The sequence below is a fragment of the Tyto alba genome, unplaced genomic scaffold, assembly GCF_018691265.1.
Source record: "Tyto alba isolate M040663 unplaced genomic scaffold, T.alba_DEE_v4.0 Super-Scaffold_21, whole genome shotgun sequence".
Taxonomy (NCBI): Eukaryota; Metazoa; Chordata; class Aves; order Strigiformes; family Tytonidae; genus Tyto; species Tyto alba.
The window spans coordinates 1,130,893-1,145,547 of record NW_024881295.1 but is presented as its reverse complement, the minus strand read 5'-3'; the positions used below and the strand labels follow the sequence as shown (position 1 = coordinate 1,145,547).

Genomic DNA, 14,655 nt, shown 5'->3' with positions numbered 1-14,655 from the left:
TGTGGGGGGGTGTTGAGGGGAGAGCTCGTCCCGGCACCGTGGCAAGCCGAGCACGTCGTTTAGGCAAACCCAGACGTGCGCCCCGCAGAGTGTCCGTGTGCGAGAGGGCGGAGGGGCGAACAGGAAAACGGGACGACCAAGGGACCGGGGTGGAAAGAGGCAGCAGCTGAGTGGGGAAACGCGGCTGGGTGTAGCGGCGTCCGGGGAAGAGGGGCCGCGTGGGAGGGCAAGCTGAAACGGGACACGATGTGTAATGGAGACACGAGAATCCGTCCCCGGTGCTGGGCCGTCCTGGGGGAATGGGAGGAGCGGGCTCCCTTCGGAGGATAATAAACTCTGGAATGAGGGTGTGGGCTGCTGCGCCTCTCCCCTTCCCCCCCCCTCATTCCACATGCATGATGACACCACGTCCCACCATCTCGCTGGCTTCTTTTTCTTTCTCTCTTTTTTTTTTTTTTTTTTTTCTCTCTTTCCCCAAAAATCGTATTTTGAGGACAACCAAAAGTAGAACGTGTTCTGGGTGTGGCTGCATGTGATTTACCCAATAGCCAAAGTGGGGGGAACCGCTGAAGGAGAAGGACAGAGCGTCTGCTGCTGAAGGGAGCGGAGACAGAGGGCTGCAGTAAGTGATGGGGACCCTACCTCTTCTCTCAGTGCTCCTCAAGTTCATTTAAAAGTAGAAGAGAGTGGAGGGAGATAACGAGGGGAAACTTTTCTTTGCATGCTGGGGATGTGTGTGTAGGAGGGCTTAGCCACCTGGATGAGAAAAGGGATGGAGACTGGAGAAAGGAGGCGGAAAAAGAAAGCAAGCAGATGGAGTAATATGTTCGGTCCAAAATGTTTCAGAAACACCTGGAAAACTGGCCATATTAGGAGACAGACAGGTGGGAGGGAGGCTGGGAAGACTAAATGGTCTTGAGAGGGAAAAGGAGGCAGCAAGCAAAGAGCTTCTGTGCTATAGGGGAGGGTATCCCTGTTCCTGCCTTAGCTTCCCTCTGACGCCTCTTTCCTCCACGCCACAGGGATGAAGACCTCTGGAGCCTGTGTACTGTTGTGTCTCTTAGCACTGTCCCTGTCCCCAGCTGGTAAGTCCTAATGTCAGGGAGAGGATTTCTTCTCCATCCCATCCCCATGGAGTTTCCTATGCAGACTAATGTGCAATGACCTAAGGAGACAGACAGAGACATGTAGATGGAGAGTGAAGGGGGGGGGAGCGAACAGGAAAAGCAAGGTTGTTATAGAGGTGTAAGGAGAAATTTAGGAACTGGTGACTGGTTCCCAGATGTGTCCACTGTCCATTAAGTACTGGGAGTGGCAAGAGACAGTGGTCCACAGCCTCCACTGGAGGGATGTTTGGATAAGCAAAACAGCCAGGTCAAGTTGTGAAAGAGGGTTAGCTGTGCTCTGTATTTACTATAGACTGCTGTACCACCTCTGCACAATCTGCAGAGCATTTCCCAGTGTTCCACAAAACTTGTCTGTCATAGCTGTGAAGTATTTGCTGTCACTAGTGGTTCCTGCTGGAATGACCTCACTCCAGGTAACTCAGCTACTGGGAGGTCTTGTAGTTTTTGGTATAGCTGATTTGAGAAACATAACCTCTGTAGTTCAAATCACTCTCTGCTTTTGTTGTTGTTCTGTTTCATAGCTCCACATCTTTGCTTGAAGTTACTTTGGAAAAAATTCAGTTAGGTTCAAATTTGTTTAAAAAAAAAAACAAAACAAAACAAAAAGCAGCAAAACAAGAGGGCAGCATCAGACATTCTAGTCAGAAGACTCAGAACAGGCAGCAAAAGATTAATTCCAGTGAATGGAGAAAGCTTCACCCAGGAAAGACTGCATGTAGGAGACAGATGACTACACCTATCTAACCCAATCTTCTCAGTCTTCCTCTCATGCTGAAACTTGATTCTCCTCCCAATACCACTTTTTCCTGTGAAGGTGCACAGCAGAGGTCATGTTTGTTACTATAAATCAGTGAGGCATCCAAGAGAGGAGTTTGTATGTGGCCTATAGAGGAAAAAAAAAAAAAAAAGGCTGCCGTTTTTATGATGCATGAAGGAGGCCTGAGAAGAATATTTCTTACTTTTGTGTATTTTGTTTTAGCATTTCTGTGGGGTTTTTTTGTTGTTGTTTTAATATGGAAAACAACAGGAATTGCTAACTGGTCTGTCATTGTCTTTTTCAGTTTTAGGTGAGCTACAGATTCAGTGAATTAGGGTTCTAGTTCTGTCAGACCTCCAGGATGAATTTATTGCAACTTGGACAACACAGTACAATTTATAAAGCATATGAATTGGGTACCATAGCAAATATAAATTCAAGTGATTGAAAATCTGATAAGAAAATTGCCTCTTTTGTCTCCTCATACACAGAGGTTTCACTCAACTTGTGTTTAGAATTGTTTTAGAATTGGACCAGTTTTCTAGTTATCTCCTAGGGAGGGAAAAAAAAAAAAAAAAAAAAAAAGCTTGTAAGAGCTGACTTTTCAATGTTAGAAAAAGGAGGAAAGCCTCCCCTCTTTTTCCATATGACTCCTGTTTCAAATCTGGCACTGCTGGCCCTTGCAATGGTTTCAGAATTTGTGTCCTTCCTTTTGTATCAGAAACAATCAGAAAGTGTTCAATATATTTTTTCCTCTTGTAGTTGTTACCGTTAAGAGATTAGCCAGAACAGGGAAAGTTTGGGGCTGCACTACATTGTTCACTTAAGCTGTGATACGTGTCTGGCTCTCCCTGGGTCAGCCACCAGCAGCTGCACCCTTGCTGGCAGCTGGGTGGGGAACGGAATAGCGGGGCCCGGTGACTCCTGTAACGCTGCGAAGCAGGATTATATAGAGCTCCCAAGAGTCCCTCTGCAGCCTTCGAGTAACTGCTCTTGGAATGAGGAAGAATTAAGACAGAAGCTCCAGACCTGAGAGTTTTTACCCATGCAGCGCTCCCATCACCAGAAAGCTGAAGGCTGAGTTCCTATGACGTAGCAGGGTGTACTAGTTTTTGGGCTGGTCTTGCACACATCCCTGCAGTGCCCCAGATCGCTGTGTTTTTCCTGCCAACTCCTTCCTTCATCCCACCCCAGTTTTGCAGAGACATTTCCCTCCTCTGTGGCTAGCAGGAAATATTTTCGTATTCCTGGCTGCTGTAGGAAGCAGCTCTCTCAGACTTTATATCTGGACAAACGAAGAGTTGCTCAGATTCAATTTCTCCTCTTCTGCACAGCACGCACAGGCAAGCCTTCACTGTTCTCCCTCTCCAGTGCGCCCAAGGGCTGAGAGAGGAAAGATCTGCTCTGTGCTCCATAGCCAGGCAGGGTGAGGGACCAGATAATTATTTGCCTGAGGAGCTACAAGATCTTCAATCGGTTTCTTACTGTGCTGATGACTCAATCTGTGACCCCAAGCAAATAATTTTCATGACTCAGTTTCCTCTTACAAAAAGGGGATAGGGATTTTGACCAGCCTCCAGAGCAGGGAGGCAACATGCAATTTGTTTTCAAAATGTATCAACTGGGGCTTCAGAAATGTGAAGTCCAGTAGCAGATGTGGATGTATTTACTATCTCGTCCCTGTGCCTAGCCTTTGACCCTGGTGGAAGAAGCAAGGATGGGATCAGGACTCACTGTGTGCACAAGTCTTCAAAGAACAAACCCAGCCATCAGTGGAGGCTGAGAGGAGAGCTTTTCTCCTTTCAGCAGAGGGCAGTGGTGTCTCCTGGACAGATAGGCCTCTCATAAAAATTTCACAAAGCCTGCAGAGTATAGAAATCCCTCTCTCTGTCCTTTTTTCATGCCGCTCTCTTCTCTTGCAGACTGGTTTCCGTGGGTGGTCAATGGGCAAGAACCAGAAAGTGCAACTGGTAAGTATTACAGGCATGTTATGTGCTAAAGGCTGCTCATGTAACCCAGTTGTCCCAGGCAGTTACAGCCAGCTTAACTGCAGATGCTGTTCTTTGTTTCCTTGCTGCTAATATTGTGAGCTTGCCTTTCAGTGAAGATTAAACAAGCCCTCCAAGACAACCTGCTAAGTGTTGTGTCTTCTTTACAAATAATTCACTGGTGTTGGGGTCCTGAACACTTAGCTGAAGTGCATGAAGTTATGTTCACAGTCAAGGGAGTGGGAGATCCACAGGAGCTGATAACTCTTCAGGGAACTCTAATGCTGCTCAGGAAAATCCCAAGGAAAAGGATGCACAAGTGGGATGGTGCTTTAGCAGTGAAGCCACTGAGAAGGGGTGTTGACTGGTCTTCATACTGGCCATGTTGTTGGAGGTGAATTGCTCTCACCCTCTGGACCTTTTTACATTTTTGTGACACGATAAGCTAAAACAAACGTATGTTTGCATCACACTTCAGCACCCAGAAGGACCCCAAGGGTCTGCCTATTCTTCACACTGAAGCCCCTGGCTAAGCCATCAGACATGTCCCAGCTCTGATGTCATGTGCAATATCTGGGGCTTCCCAGAATGCTATTCAGAAGCCAGTCCAAAATGTGTCGACCCAGCTTCCCTTTCCTTCACACTTTATCCCTCCATCGCACCTACTCCAGCTCTGCCATCAGTTGCCTTTCAAATAAACTCATCTGCTGATGAATTTCTGCAGTCAAGGTTGGGTTATGGAGCTGCCTCCCTCCTTCTCTGCAGCGGGTGCCTCAGCTGTCTGTCCTACTGCTGTGGGAGCCATCAGCGCCTTCATTTCAGATGTCTGTCTTTTCCATCAAGATGCCCACAGTTGCCATATCTGAGAAGTCAGAATATGAATCCAGAGTTCAGTAAGAGTTAATGCAATATACATCAAGAAATCCAGTCCCAGGGCAGTCATTGAAAGGGGGGATGGATATGGATGGAATGGGGGTACTGTGTTTGTTTATGTGTTTACTGGATTGGATCCTACTATTTCATGTGCTTACCATGACGGCCAAGGTAATTCCAGCTAGCTATGGCTAGCTCTGCAACGGGCCACAAAGTAAAAACAAGCTCTCTCAAGGACCTTCTCTCTTTTTCAGGTGAAGTTAGCACCGGCTCTCTTATCAGCACCTCTGGTAAGCTCCTATCTCTTAGCAACTTCAGACTTCTTTTCCCCTTTTCACCTTTACTCCTGCCTACATAGTCCCAGAAATTACTCATTATGCTCAGAAACTCCTCTTCCCCACTTTTGACATATAGCAGTGCTCTTCCAGTGTTTAGGGATGTCTGGGAGTCCTTTCTGTGCTCTGTGCAGGGAGATGAATTTGGGACGGCTTAATGGCCTGTTGTCCAAGGAATTGCCAATCTCACCTGGTGTACCAGGGCTTTCTGAAGCTGTTTGCACTGAAGGAAGCCATGAAATCTGAAGCTCATGCAGCCTGGGCTTGCAGAGAAGGTTGCGGGAAGGAAGAGACTAAATGACGAGGAAGATAAATTGGTCGGGTTCATAAGTTAACTGGACAGCACTGGGACACAGGTTGTGCCCGTATCTGCTGACATCTAGCGATCATGCTCAGGAGGCAGAAATGGCAAAAAACCCAAAAGACGGGAGTAAAGCAAACTCTGAGCAGTGGTGGGATGGGGAGGTGGAAATACTGTTACTTTAGTTCTGTCTTTCCTGCCATGCCTGCAGCGAGATTGCTGGGGAGCAGCAAAATGTATGTGAAAGATTGGGTAGATGGAGGGCAGTTGAAGATGGGCACCTGTAGCATGCAGTGTGCCTCCTTAGAGAGTCAAGTCTCGGTATGGAGGTAACTCAGGGGAAGGACATAGAGCTGATGGGAGTGTAGGCATTTACAAGATAGTCTAATCCTGCTGGATTCACAATGGGGAATGGAAGAGAGGGCCAGAGGCTCAAGAAGGAGCCTCCCAACTTTTTCCGTAAGAGTCCTGTTTCGAATCTGGCACCATCGGCCTCAGCAATCGTTTCTCTCTCTGCTGGGGCAGTCTCTCAAACACATCCCTCAGAGGTGGGGGGAACCGGGCAGAGCAGGGGAGAGGGAGAACACATCTGGTCGATGATATGGTTCAAAAGACAAAGGAAGAGGCAGCAGCACTTGGCTGTTGCCGGGGAGTGTGCTGTGTGTGTAGGAGAGCTCATCTGAGAGTGGTGTCCCGTTCTCCAGGCCAGAAGTTCCATGGTCTCTCCTCTGTCCTGTGACTCTGCTTATCAGCTGGTTAGAGTATTGTGGGTCAAGCTGACCAGCTGTCATGGGACAACACTGGAGGAGAGAAGTGGAAGCACAATATTGTATATGCAAGGTGCATGATCTTGCTGGTGGGGATGGGAGGTGAAAGCAACCCATGTCAGTCTCATGTTCACTGTGTGAGACCTGACAGTCTGTGGGAGGGTAGATAAGACTCGGTGTCCAGACCAGACTGTCTGTGGCTAACCTACATCGAAATCTGAAAAGACTAAATGTGAAGCCTTTACAGCAGACTTCAGCTTCAAAATTCTTATTGTTGAGGGATCAAGAAGAAACTCTTCACAAAGGACATGCCGTAGGACCCATCTATGCTCTACAGCATCCCATCAGCTCTAGGACACTCAGAATATTTGCAGGGAAATCCTGCAGTTACTGTGACAAATCTGATAACAACATCGCAATCAGCGTTGTCGATGAACCAGATGCTGGGTGACTACTGCTGAGGAGTGGTGAGCCATCAGCAGAACTGTGGGCGAGGGAAAGAGGCTGAAAGCTCAAATTAAGATCTCTCAGAACATCTTCTCTTTTTCCAGCTGCAGCTGTCACACCACCTGTGCTTCTTAGTCCTGGTGAGTTTATTCTCAGTTCACAGCTAAATGTTGTGGACCCCCCTTCCCTCTCCTTGCTCAGCCCCTTGCACACCTAGAATCCTGCCTTCCCTCACTGCCCCTAATCGCATCCCTGATGCCCAGAAGACTCCTTCTGTCCATGCTCGTGTGTTTTGTCTGTGCTTCTGGCTGACACTATGGCACGTGAACAGAAATCCTCTATAACTGTTGATGAAAACTTGTGCCTGGCAGTCCTCTGAGTTCCTTTCCAGTTTGTCACTGGATAAATAATAAAATGTACTGGTTTACTGTGGTACAGTGGGAACAACAAACCAACCACCTTTTGACCCCTTGTCATGGACATTAATTAACCAGCAGTCTGGGGATACTGTTCCTTAAAGGAGTCACTGTTCCTTGGTAAAAGGCAGTCACAGGCTCCTTTGCTTAGATGGATGGCAATTACATCAACTAAATAAATTTACCTGACCTTTTGGATTATAAGTCAAGATGCCCTTACAGTGTAATTTTGAGCAGTAGTGGTAATGCTTTATGGTAAAGCTTGGACAGATTCTTAGCATTGTTGACTGGGTAGATGGCACTAGATTCATATTGTATTTGTACCTTCTCTTACGGTTTCACGTCAGTAACAATACTAGAAGTTATAATGGTGGGATCCTGAAAGAGCTTTCCAGGTTTTTTTCTGTTGTTTTTTTTTTTTTTGTTTGTTTGTTTGTTTTTTGTGTAAGCTGATGTCTAGGAAAATCACACTAACTTTGCTACCCTCTGTCTTCCAGTTCAGTCTGACAGCGAAACTACAACAGCTTCATCAGGTATGTTTAAGTTTGCTGCCTGCACCCCACTCCCAGACCCACTTTCACCGACCCTGTTAACTCTTCAGGCAGGTGCTGGCTGGGCACTGAGCTTTGTTTCCTGGAAAATTCCCTTCACCCTGTTCCTTGAGTTAGAAGTACTGGAGAATGACGGTAGTGGAAGCTGAAGACTTCCCCTGGATGGCCTGCCTGGGAGGGGAGGAACTGACAGATCACCAAACCAGATACACTGGGTCAATATTCTGTCATGGTTAGTGGCCAAGACCATTTTCAGAAGGAAATGCAAGAAAACCCATCATAGTTAGCTACGGGGTTGATTGTCCAGAAAAGAAAGAAACTATATTCTTATCCTGAAGTGTGAGATTGCAGATCTATTAGAAACACATCTTAAAACGTGCAACTACAATTTACATTTTGTTTATTTGTGTCTGTCCCCTTTACAGCATGTGCCTTCTGTATTGAGGATTCCCAATGGGCTTGTTTTGCATTTCGCTCAACTTTCCGGTACTTTTGTCTTATGAGGCAAGGGGATCAGAAGTGTCTGCCTTGACTTCCTCTTCTCTCAGCCATCCCCCATCTCTCACAAGAGAGTGGAAAATAGAGGGTAGGGGCCTTTCCTAGAAGCCTGGAGGACAGTAGCTAGCGATGAGGTTATATGTGTGCCAGAATGAGTGCACCTGCCAATGATGCTGGATTGTACCCATGTGTGTGTGTGTTTTCCCAGATTGTCGTGAAGAAAAGTTCCCTTGCACACGCCTCTACTCTGTTCACAAACCAGTGAAGCAATGTATCAGCTACCTCTGTGTTACAAGGTAAGAAACCAGCAATCCCTAAGAAAAGCCCTAAAAATCCCCAGAAACAACATGTCCAGTTCAGAAGTTGTTTCCTTTGAAGACTAGAGGTTTCATCGAGGAACCAGTTGATGAGATGAATCCTGTCCTTAGAGTGTCCTTTTAGGGAGATTAATTAAAAGGGCACAATAACTATTATCTGTGTAGCACTAAGGAGCTGTAATGTGCCCTATATTGTAATAATTTTTAAGTTATTTGGCCAGTTCATGAAGTCTTGACAAAGGTTACTTTCCTATTGACAGCAGCCTTATTCTACACTAGCTAATCCTAAAAATTTAGTATTTGCCTCATCAACAGTGAATATACATGTTTATTGCCTGTATCCCTTTTTTGTTTCTTTGGGTCCCTGTGCCTTTCACTGCTGTCCTTGGCGTGTTCCTGGTGATCCTTCAGTGTGCGTCGCATGTACATAATAAACAAGGAGGTGTGCTCTCGCATTGTCTGCAAGGAGAATGAGGTCATGCAAGGTGAGTGATAGCACAAGATAGCCTAGAAGAAGAGTTGCAGCCATCTGATAGAGTCTCCAAGCTAACTAATCACCCAGCCCCAATCCATATGTAGTTTGGGGGAACTCTGATGCAATGCAGCCTTGCATCCAGTACGCGTGCCATGAAAAACACTGGGAAGTACTACCAAGAAGTATGAGAGCTCTACCTTCCTGAATCTTGATCACACGCTACTAGACCCAAACACACCCTTACTCAAAGTTGCATTCCTTTGAGGTTAAAGAGTAACTCTCATTATTTCTATTCATTAATAGAAACAGGATCCAGTCTAGATTTCTTTTGCAGTCTTTGTGGCAGCAAAATATGAGTGATTTTAATATGTATTGTACATGAATAAAACCAGAGGGAAATTAATGAAAGCCTAAGGACTTGTTCACTTGCCTCATATATCCAAGGATTCAGCAGTTCCAACAGTTTTTGTTGATGCAGTGAAGGATGTACCTCTGGTGATGAAGGATTTGAAGGAAGCTTTGATTATCTGTCAACCTGTGTGTGTCTGCTATGTCTTCAGATGAGATCTGTCGCCAGCTGGCTGGCCTTCCTTCTCGACGTCTCCGCCGATCTGGGCAACCGCTGCCTCTCCCTTGCAGACAACTCCTGGAGCAGCAGCGCAGAAGGCCTGATGCTCTGTGAGCTACCAACAGTAGGAGAGAAAAAGGAAGGGAAAGAAGAGAAATCATCATCCACTATCTACAGCCCAAGACAAGTCCTTCTTTTTTGTGATTTCCCCACCGTTTCCTTGCTTGTCTGCCTTCCCCCACATCCTCTTCTTCAGGTGCTGCAGTACACAGAGTCCTCTCTCTGCTAGTCTGTCATGGTGGCTGTTGTCATCTTCTGAATCTGTTGCTGAGGATATGGGATGCTCCCCTCTTTTTTCCCAAACTGTTTGAGAGGCCACCAACTGCTCATTTCCCAGAGGTCCTTATAAATGTCCTGCATCTTCTCTTACTTTGCCCCTGAAGAGACAGACATGGGAACAAGATTTAGTCGTCTCTAGTGGTACAGATGCCCTAAACTGCGTCATAGGTGGAAGAGTGCAAACCTTTTTATGCCCTAGGACTCCTGGCCTAGGTTTCTTGCATGGCATCAGTATGATGTAGTCAGCCTGAGCCTCTCCGGTCCTCCCGAGCCAGTGAGTTTGCTGTGTCATAGCACAGCCTGCTCCTGTGTCTGCTGGCCTCAGAAAAGTGACAGAACTGAGAGATGAGCTGTCCTCAACCCAAGGCAAACCTCATTGTCCCTGTATGTCAGCAGATCATTTATAACTACCTCTGGGAAGTTCTTTGTCTCAAGCCCATTGCCTCCCTCACACACAACTGCTACCAAAAAGAAGAATTCTGGATTTAGTATGGCATTATATTTTTCTCAAGATTATGTTGGAACAGACTGCTGCCTCTTCCTCTCCCTCGTCTCCTCTCCCTCATTCTGTTGCTCCCACTGAAGAAATCTCTTGATGCCCATTCCAGGCAAGTTCCAGGGAGCAGTCAGTATGGCTGTCACAACTCCTAAGCCCAAGAGAACCAATGAAGAACCTGTGTGTCCTTGCAGTACTGGGAACTTGCAATGAATTAGCTTGTCCTAGTGACCTGTTCTGGCCTGGCTACCTCCGCACTCTCCAGTTGCTGAGCCTCCTTTCAATATCTCCACTTGAGTTTCTACATCCTGACCTGAGAGATGCTGCATAAAGCAGAAAGGAGTCACAAATTGGCATGGGGTGTGGGAGAATAATCGCTATCGGGGAACCCTGGGTTTTCCTGCAGGTTCTCTGGCTGTGCTGGCACAGAGCCAGGTGCTGGTGTGGAGGTAAATGTATCTGCAGGTATGAGCACTTATAGAGGCAGGCCAACCTGGGGAAAAGAATTCGCTCTAGTAGCACTGGATGTCCGTGGTCTGCTCGAGAACTTAGTTTTACAGATACAGGGAGAACATTTCCAGGTGTGTGGGCAGTTTTCACTATAAGACTGGGTAGGGTAAATGGGGAAAAGATGTCTGAAGTATATTAATCACTCTGTGTGATTCTTAGTGGCATGATTGTGTGGGGCACTGGAGATGAGCTGCTTAGCAGACTTCAGCAGATCAGCAAGACTCTGTTTCTAAGATCTCTGAAGTGTTGTTCCCAATTAACAGAAAGCCAGTTTGACAGAGTAGGCATTCACCCCTGCCACACAATATACTCTGCTGCTGAACTGAGTACTGTTTGGCCTTGCAGGAGCACTGGTCTGCTGCACAGAGCCAGGGTCAGACAATATAGGGGACAGTGCTGCACAGAGGCAGACATGTCCAAAAAAAAGAGAGCAGAGCAGGGTATGATCCTCTCCCCAGGACTCAGATTTCTGCTATATGCAGCAAAAAGCTGGTTACATCCTTTGTGTAGGGGAAGACCTCCTGTGCAGACACAGCTTTATTCCATATAAGGTCAAAATTAGCCATATATGGGCTAAATCTCTCTATATTAACCTAGTATACAGGAGAAAGAATTCCAAGTTATGCGTTGACTGGAATTTTATCCTCTACGTAGGGGCATCGCACCCCTACACAGAGGATGATGCTCCTCTTGGGTACTCAAGGCTCATGAGACTAGGGATGGAGGAGGAATTTCTCTGTATTGAGAATGTGCACGTTTCCGTAGAGAGGAGGGCACTGAGAGCTTGATCTCAAAGACATTCAAGCCACTGGCAGCCACTGACTTCTATGCTGGGATGCCTGTGGAATTTTCCTATGTGGAGAAAGGTAGGATGGAACTGCGATGTTAGAGGGAGCTCTCAGAAATTGGACTAGGCCAAGTCTCCACTCTGTATTTAGAGTTGAATGTAAACTGATAGAGATAGAGATATATAACTGTATAACATAGCTACTGTACAGTATATAGAGATTTAACATTCATACAGTTTGGGGAATGGTTAGAAGCCTTTCTGTTGCTTGCTTTCAGCAGGAACAGGAAGAGGTGCTCCTTTCCAGTAGAATACTATTTTAATGCTAGAGTCCATATAATGCACACAAAAATATTAAACAAAAATTTTTTTCCTGTTATTCTTGGCAACTCTCATGTGTTTGGGTTTATTTGTCTCTAGCTGTATTTCCTCCAGATTTGTGGGCAGATTTGACTCCAGCCCGAGTCTGTCATTTGGACCTTTTTGCTCCCTGCTAGCCCAGTCCTCCGCTACCACCCTCCCTTAAGTCACAAATCACAGATCTTCCTGGGAGGTCATTACTTTTTCTGGAGATACAGAAAATTATCTTCACCATTTTTTTTCCCATGGATAGCTGTGCTAGATTTTCCTCACAATCGATAGCTGCTGAGAACAGAGATAACACCTCCCAGCCCATGAGATCTGTGCTGAGAACACATCTTTTCACTGTGCATGTTTCATGACTTGCTCATGGAGAATTATCATCTCCAAGTAAAATGGTAAGGTGGCTGAAATAAGAGAAGAGCTGTGATAAATCATCTCATAAGCAAAGAAGAATTTGTTCACTAAAGGCGTTTAACTCAGTAATGGGAATAACTGAAAGACTGCATTAAAAATTACACATCTAAGCCAAGAGTATTAAGAAAGTTTCTCTTTCATTGAATTTTTGACTTTTGCATAGTTTCATTAGGCACTGACTGTACATCATATTTTGGTCAAAAAGATGGAGCACTGGGCGCATGGGCGACTCTAGGCAGTGTCTTCATGTGCAAGCAGTCAAGTCTGCATTTAGATGGTATTCCTAGAACAAAAGTGGCTGTGGCCCAAAATACCCATTAAACTGCCTCTGACAGCATTCCATCGTTCTTCAGGACTAAACCACACAATGCAGGTTATTGCACAGCACTATTCCCTAGAATCAATGCTCCTTCCTAGCTAATGCTGTGGTGGCCCTGTCTCAGACTGTTATAATGAAAACAGCCTCAGCCCTAGTGACTGTAGATGTTTCTCCCATCTACACAGGCCCAACCCTACTCTGGGTCAAGCTCTTGGCCTTTGCATTGTCCCTCTATTGGCATGTTCTACCATCTGTGTGAGCAGAGTACAATATATGCCATCGACTTTTTCTAATTCAGTTTATTCTTCCCTTTTCTTACAGTATTGGAGTCTGCAGACAGACTTCCCCATCTTCATTAGCCTTTATCCCATACACAGATTTATCTCCCCTGCCATTCCAACCTGAATTGTCATGGTGCTGTGGTGCTGGTCTCTGAATGTTGCCTTCTCTTGTAAGCTGGGGAAATGGTTTTATATATATCTCTAGCCAGGTCTGTTTCTCACAAAGCTGGACTAGCCACAAAGAAAGCTGACAGAATCCCATTTTAGACACGCGATCAAGAGTTTGTGGCTGATTTTCATAAACTCTTCTGACCTGGAGTTAGAGTTAGATGGCCTGCAGTCACTTCCCACACAATGGTGCATCTTGCTCATTTTGCTGTCATGTCTCCTGAGTACCAATCAGTGTTGCAAGTTTTGATGGCTGCTGTTTCAAGGCCAGGGCTCTGATGCCTGATCCCCAGCTTGAAGCAGTACCTCACTTTGCTGGGCATAGGGAGCTGGAGCTCCCTGCAAGGGAAGCTGGTCACACTGAGAGCTTTCTGCAGCACCTGGAAAGCAAGGGTTGTTCCACCTTCCCGTCTCTCCTTCTCCTCTTTGTTCTCTGCCTCTATTTCCCTTATCGCTTCTCTTTCTTCTGTGTTCCTATGTTCATCTTGGAGCAAGAAACCTGGCAAGGAGGGCAGTGGGGCTGAAGTGGGGTGCTCAGTGAGGTGACACATGGCATTACCAAGTGGGGCTGGAGGCAGTTCTTGGCCCGTGTCTGCTCTCCTTTTCTCTCGCCCTCCAGCTCTCACATGCTGTGGCTCCCTCAGCAGCCAAGCTCAGGATTTTCTGAAGAGAAGAACATAGCGGTGAGAGCAGGGAGGGGAAAAAGGCACCTCAGGTCAGTTTGTGCACTGTGGGAACAGCAGCTGCATGTCTTGAGGTGGCAGTACCTCGTTGCAGAAACAAGTGAGAGGGCAGTGCTATGGGAAAGCCTGGGGAGGCTGTTGGAAGCAGCTGCCGTGTCACCTGGAAGCTCCATGTTGCCTGGATCTTGTCCACCAGAGCACACAGCATGAACAAAACGTGTTGTCATCAGACCTCTCAGCTTTGGAGGGATTCCTCAAGAGCACACAGTTGGCTGGGGTGTGGGCTTGTCCTTCACAGAGGGGAGAGATGCCGTCAACCCATCTGAAAAGAGCACCTCTTTTACGTAAAGAATAGCTAGGTTGAAACCAAAAGGAATTTTATAAAGTTTAACTTTTATATACAAATTGCTGGGTTTTTTAAAAAAAAAAAAAAGAAGATTTTAAAGGTGCATGATCCCATAACATTTACTCCTGGCACCACATGGTCTGACATTGTTTGTCCACAGAAAATCTGAATTCCATTTCTGGATCTCCTCTTCACCTCCTGCTCTCTGACCTTCAGCATATTGCTTTGTCTCATTCTGTTCCCTGCCATCCTCAGCCCTTGTACACAGCAAGCTAGAATAAACTCCCACAAAATAGAGAGCTGGATTTTAGTCCATTCAAAAAAAAACTACAAAAAAAGGTGTGTGAAACATCATGAATGAATTTGATTGCCTACTTTTGTTATTAATGTAAATGATTTTTTGAAATAAAAATGTTTTCAATAATATAAATTATATCAGTTGAAATGCAAATTGCATGTACTTGTTGCTACTATGTTGAAGTATATAAAAATAATGAATTGCTGAAAGTCATCAGCAGAGCAAAGCTTC

The 14,655-nt window shown here is 45.9% G+C and overlaps 1 protein-coding gene across 1 annotated transcript; it reads left to right on the top strand.

Annotated features, from left to right (window-relative positions):
• On the top strand, positions 1 to 14,552 carry MFAP5 (microfibril associated protein 5). Its single transcript, XM_032984148.2, has 9 exons — positions 1 to 622; positions 1,023 to 1,085; positions 3,807 to 3,854; positions 5,000 to 5,035; positions 6,700 to 6,735; positions 7,509 to 7,544; positions 8,269 to 8,356; positions 8,789 to 8,862; positions 9,413 to 14,552. Exons 2-9 carry the CDS (start codon positions 1,025 to 1,027, stop codon positions 9,532 to 9,534), a joined length of 501 nt encoding a protein of 166 aa, XP_032840039.1. The 5' UTR covers positions 1 to 622; positions 1,023 to 1,024; the 3' UTR covers positions 9,535 to 14,552.
• Positions 14,553 to 14,655: the final 103 nt, after the last annotated feature.

Coding starts and splice junctions, on each gene's coding strand:
- MFAP5 (XM_032984148.2), top strand. CDS start 1,025: ATGAAGACCTCTGGAGCCTGTGTACTGTTGTGTCTCTTAGCACTGTCC. Junction 5,036..6,699: donor CTCTCTTATCAGCACCTCTG/GTAAGCTCCTAT, acceptor CTCTTTTTCCAG/CTGCAGCTGTCACACCACCT. Junction 6,736..7,508: donor ACCTGTGCTTCTTAGTCCTG/GTGAGTTTATTC, acceptor TCTGTCTTCCAG/TTCAGTCTGACAGCGAAACT.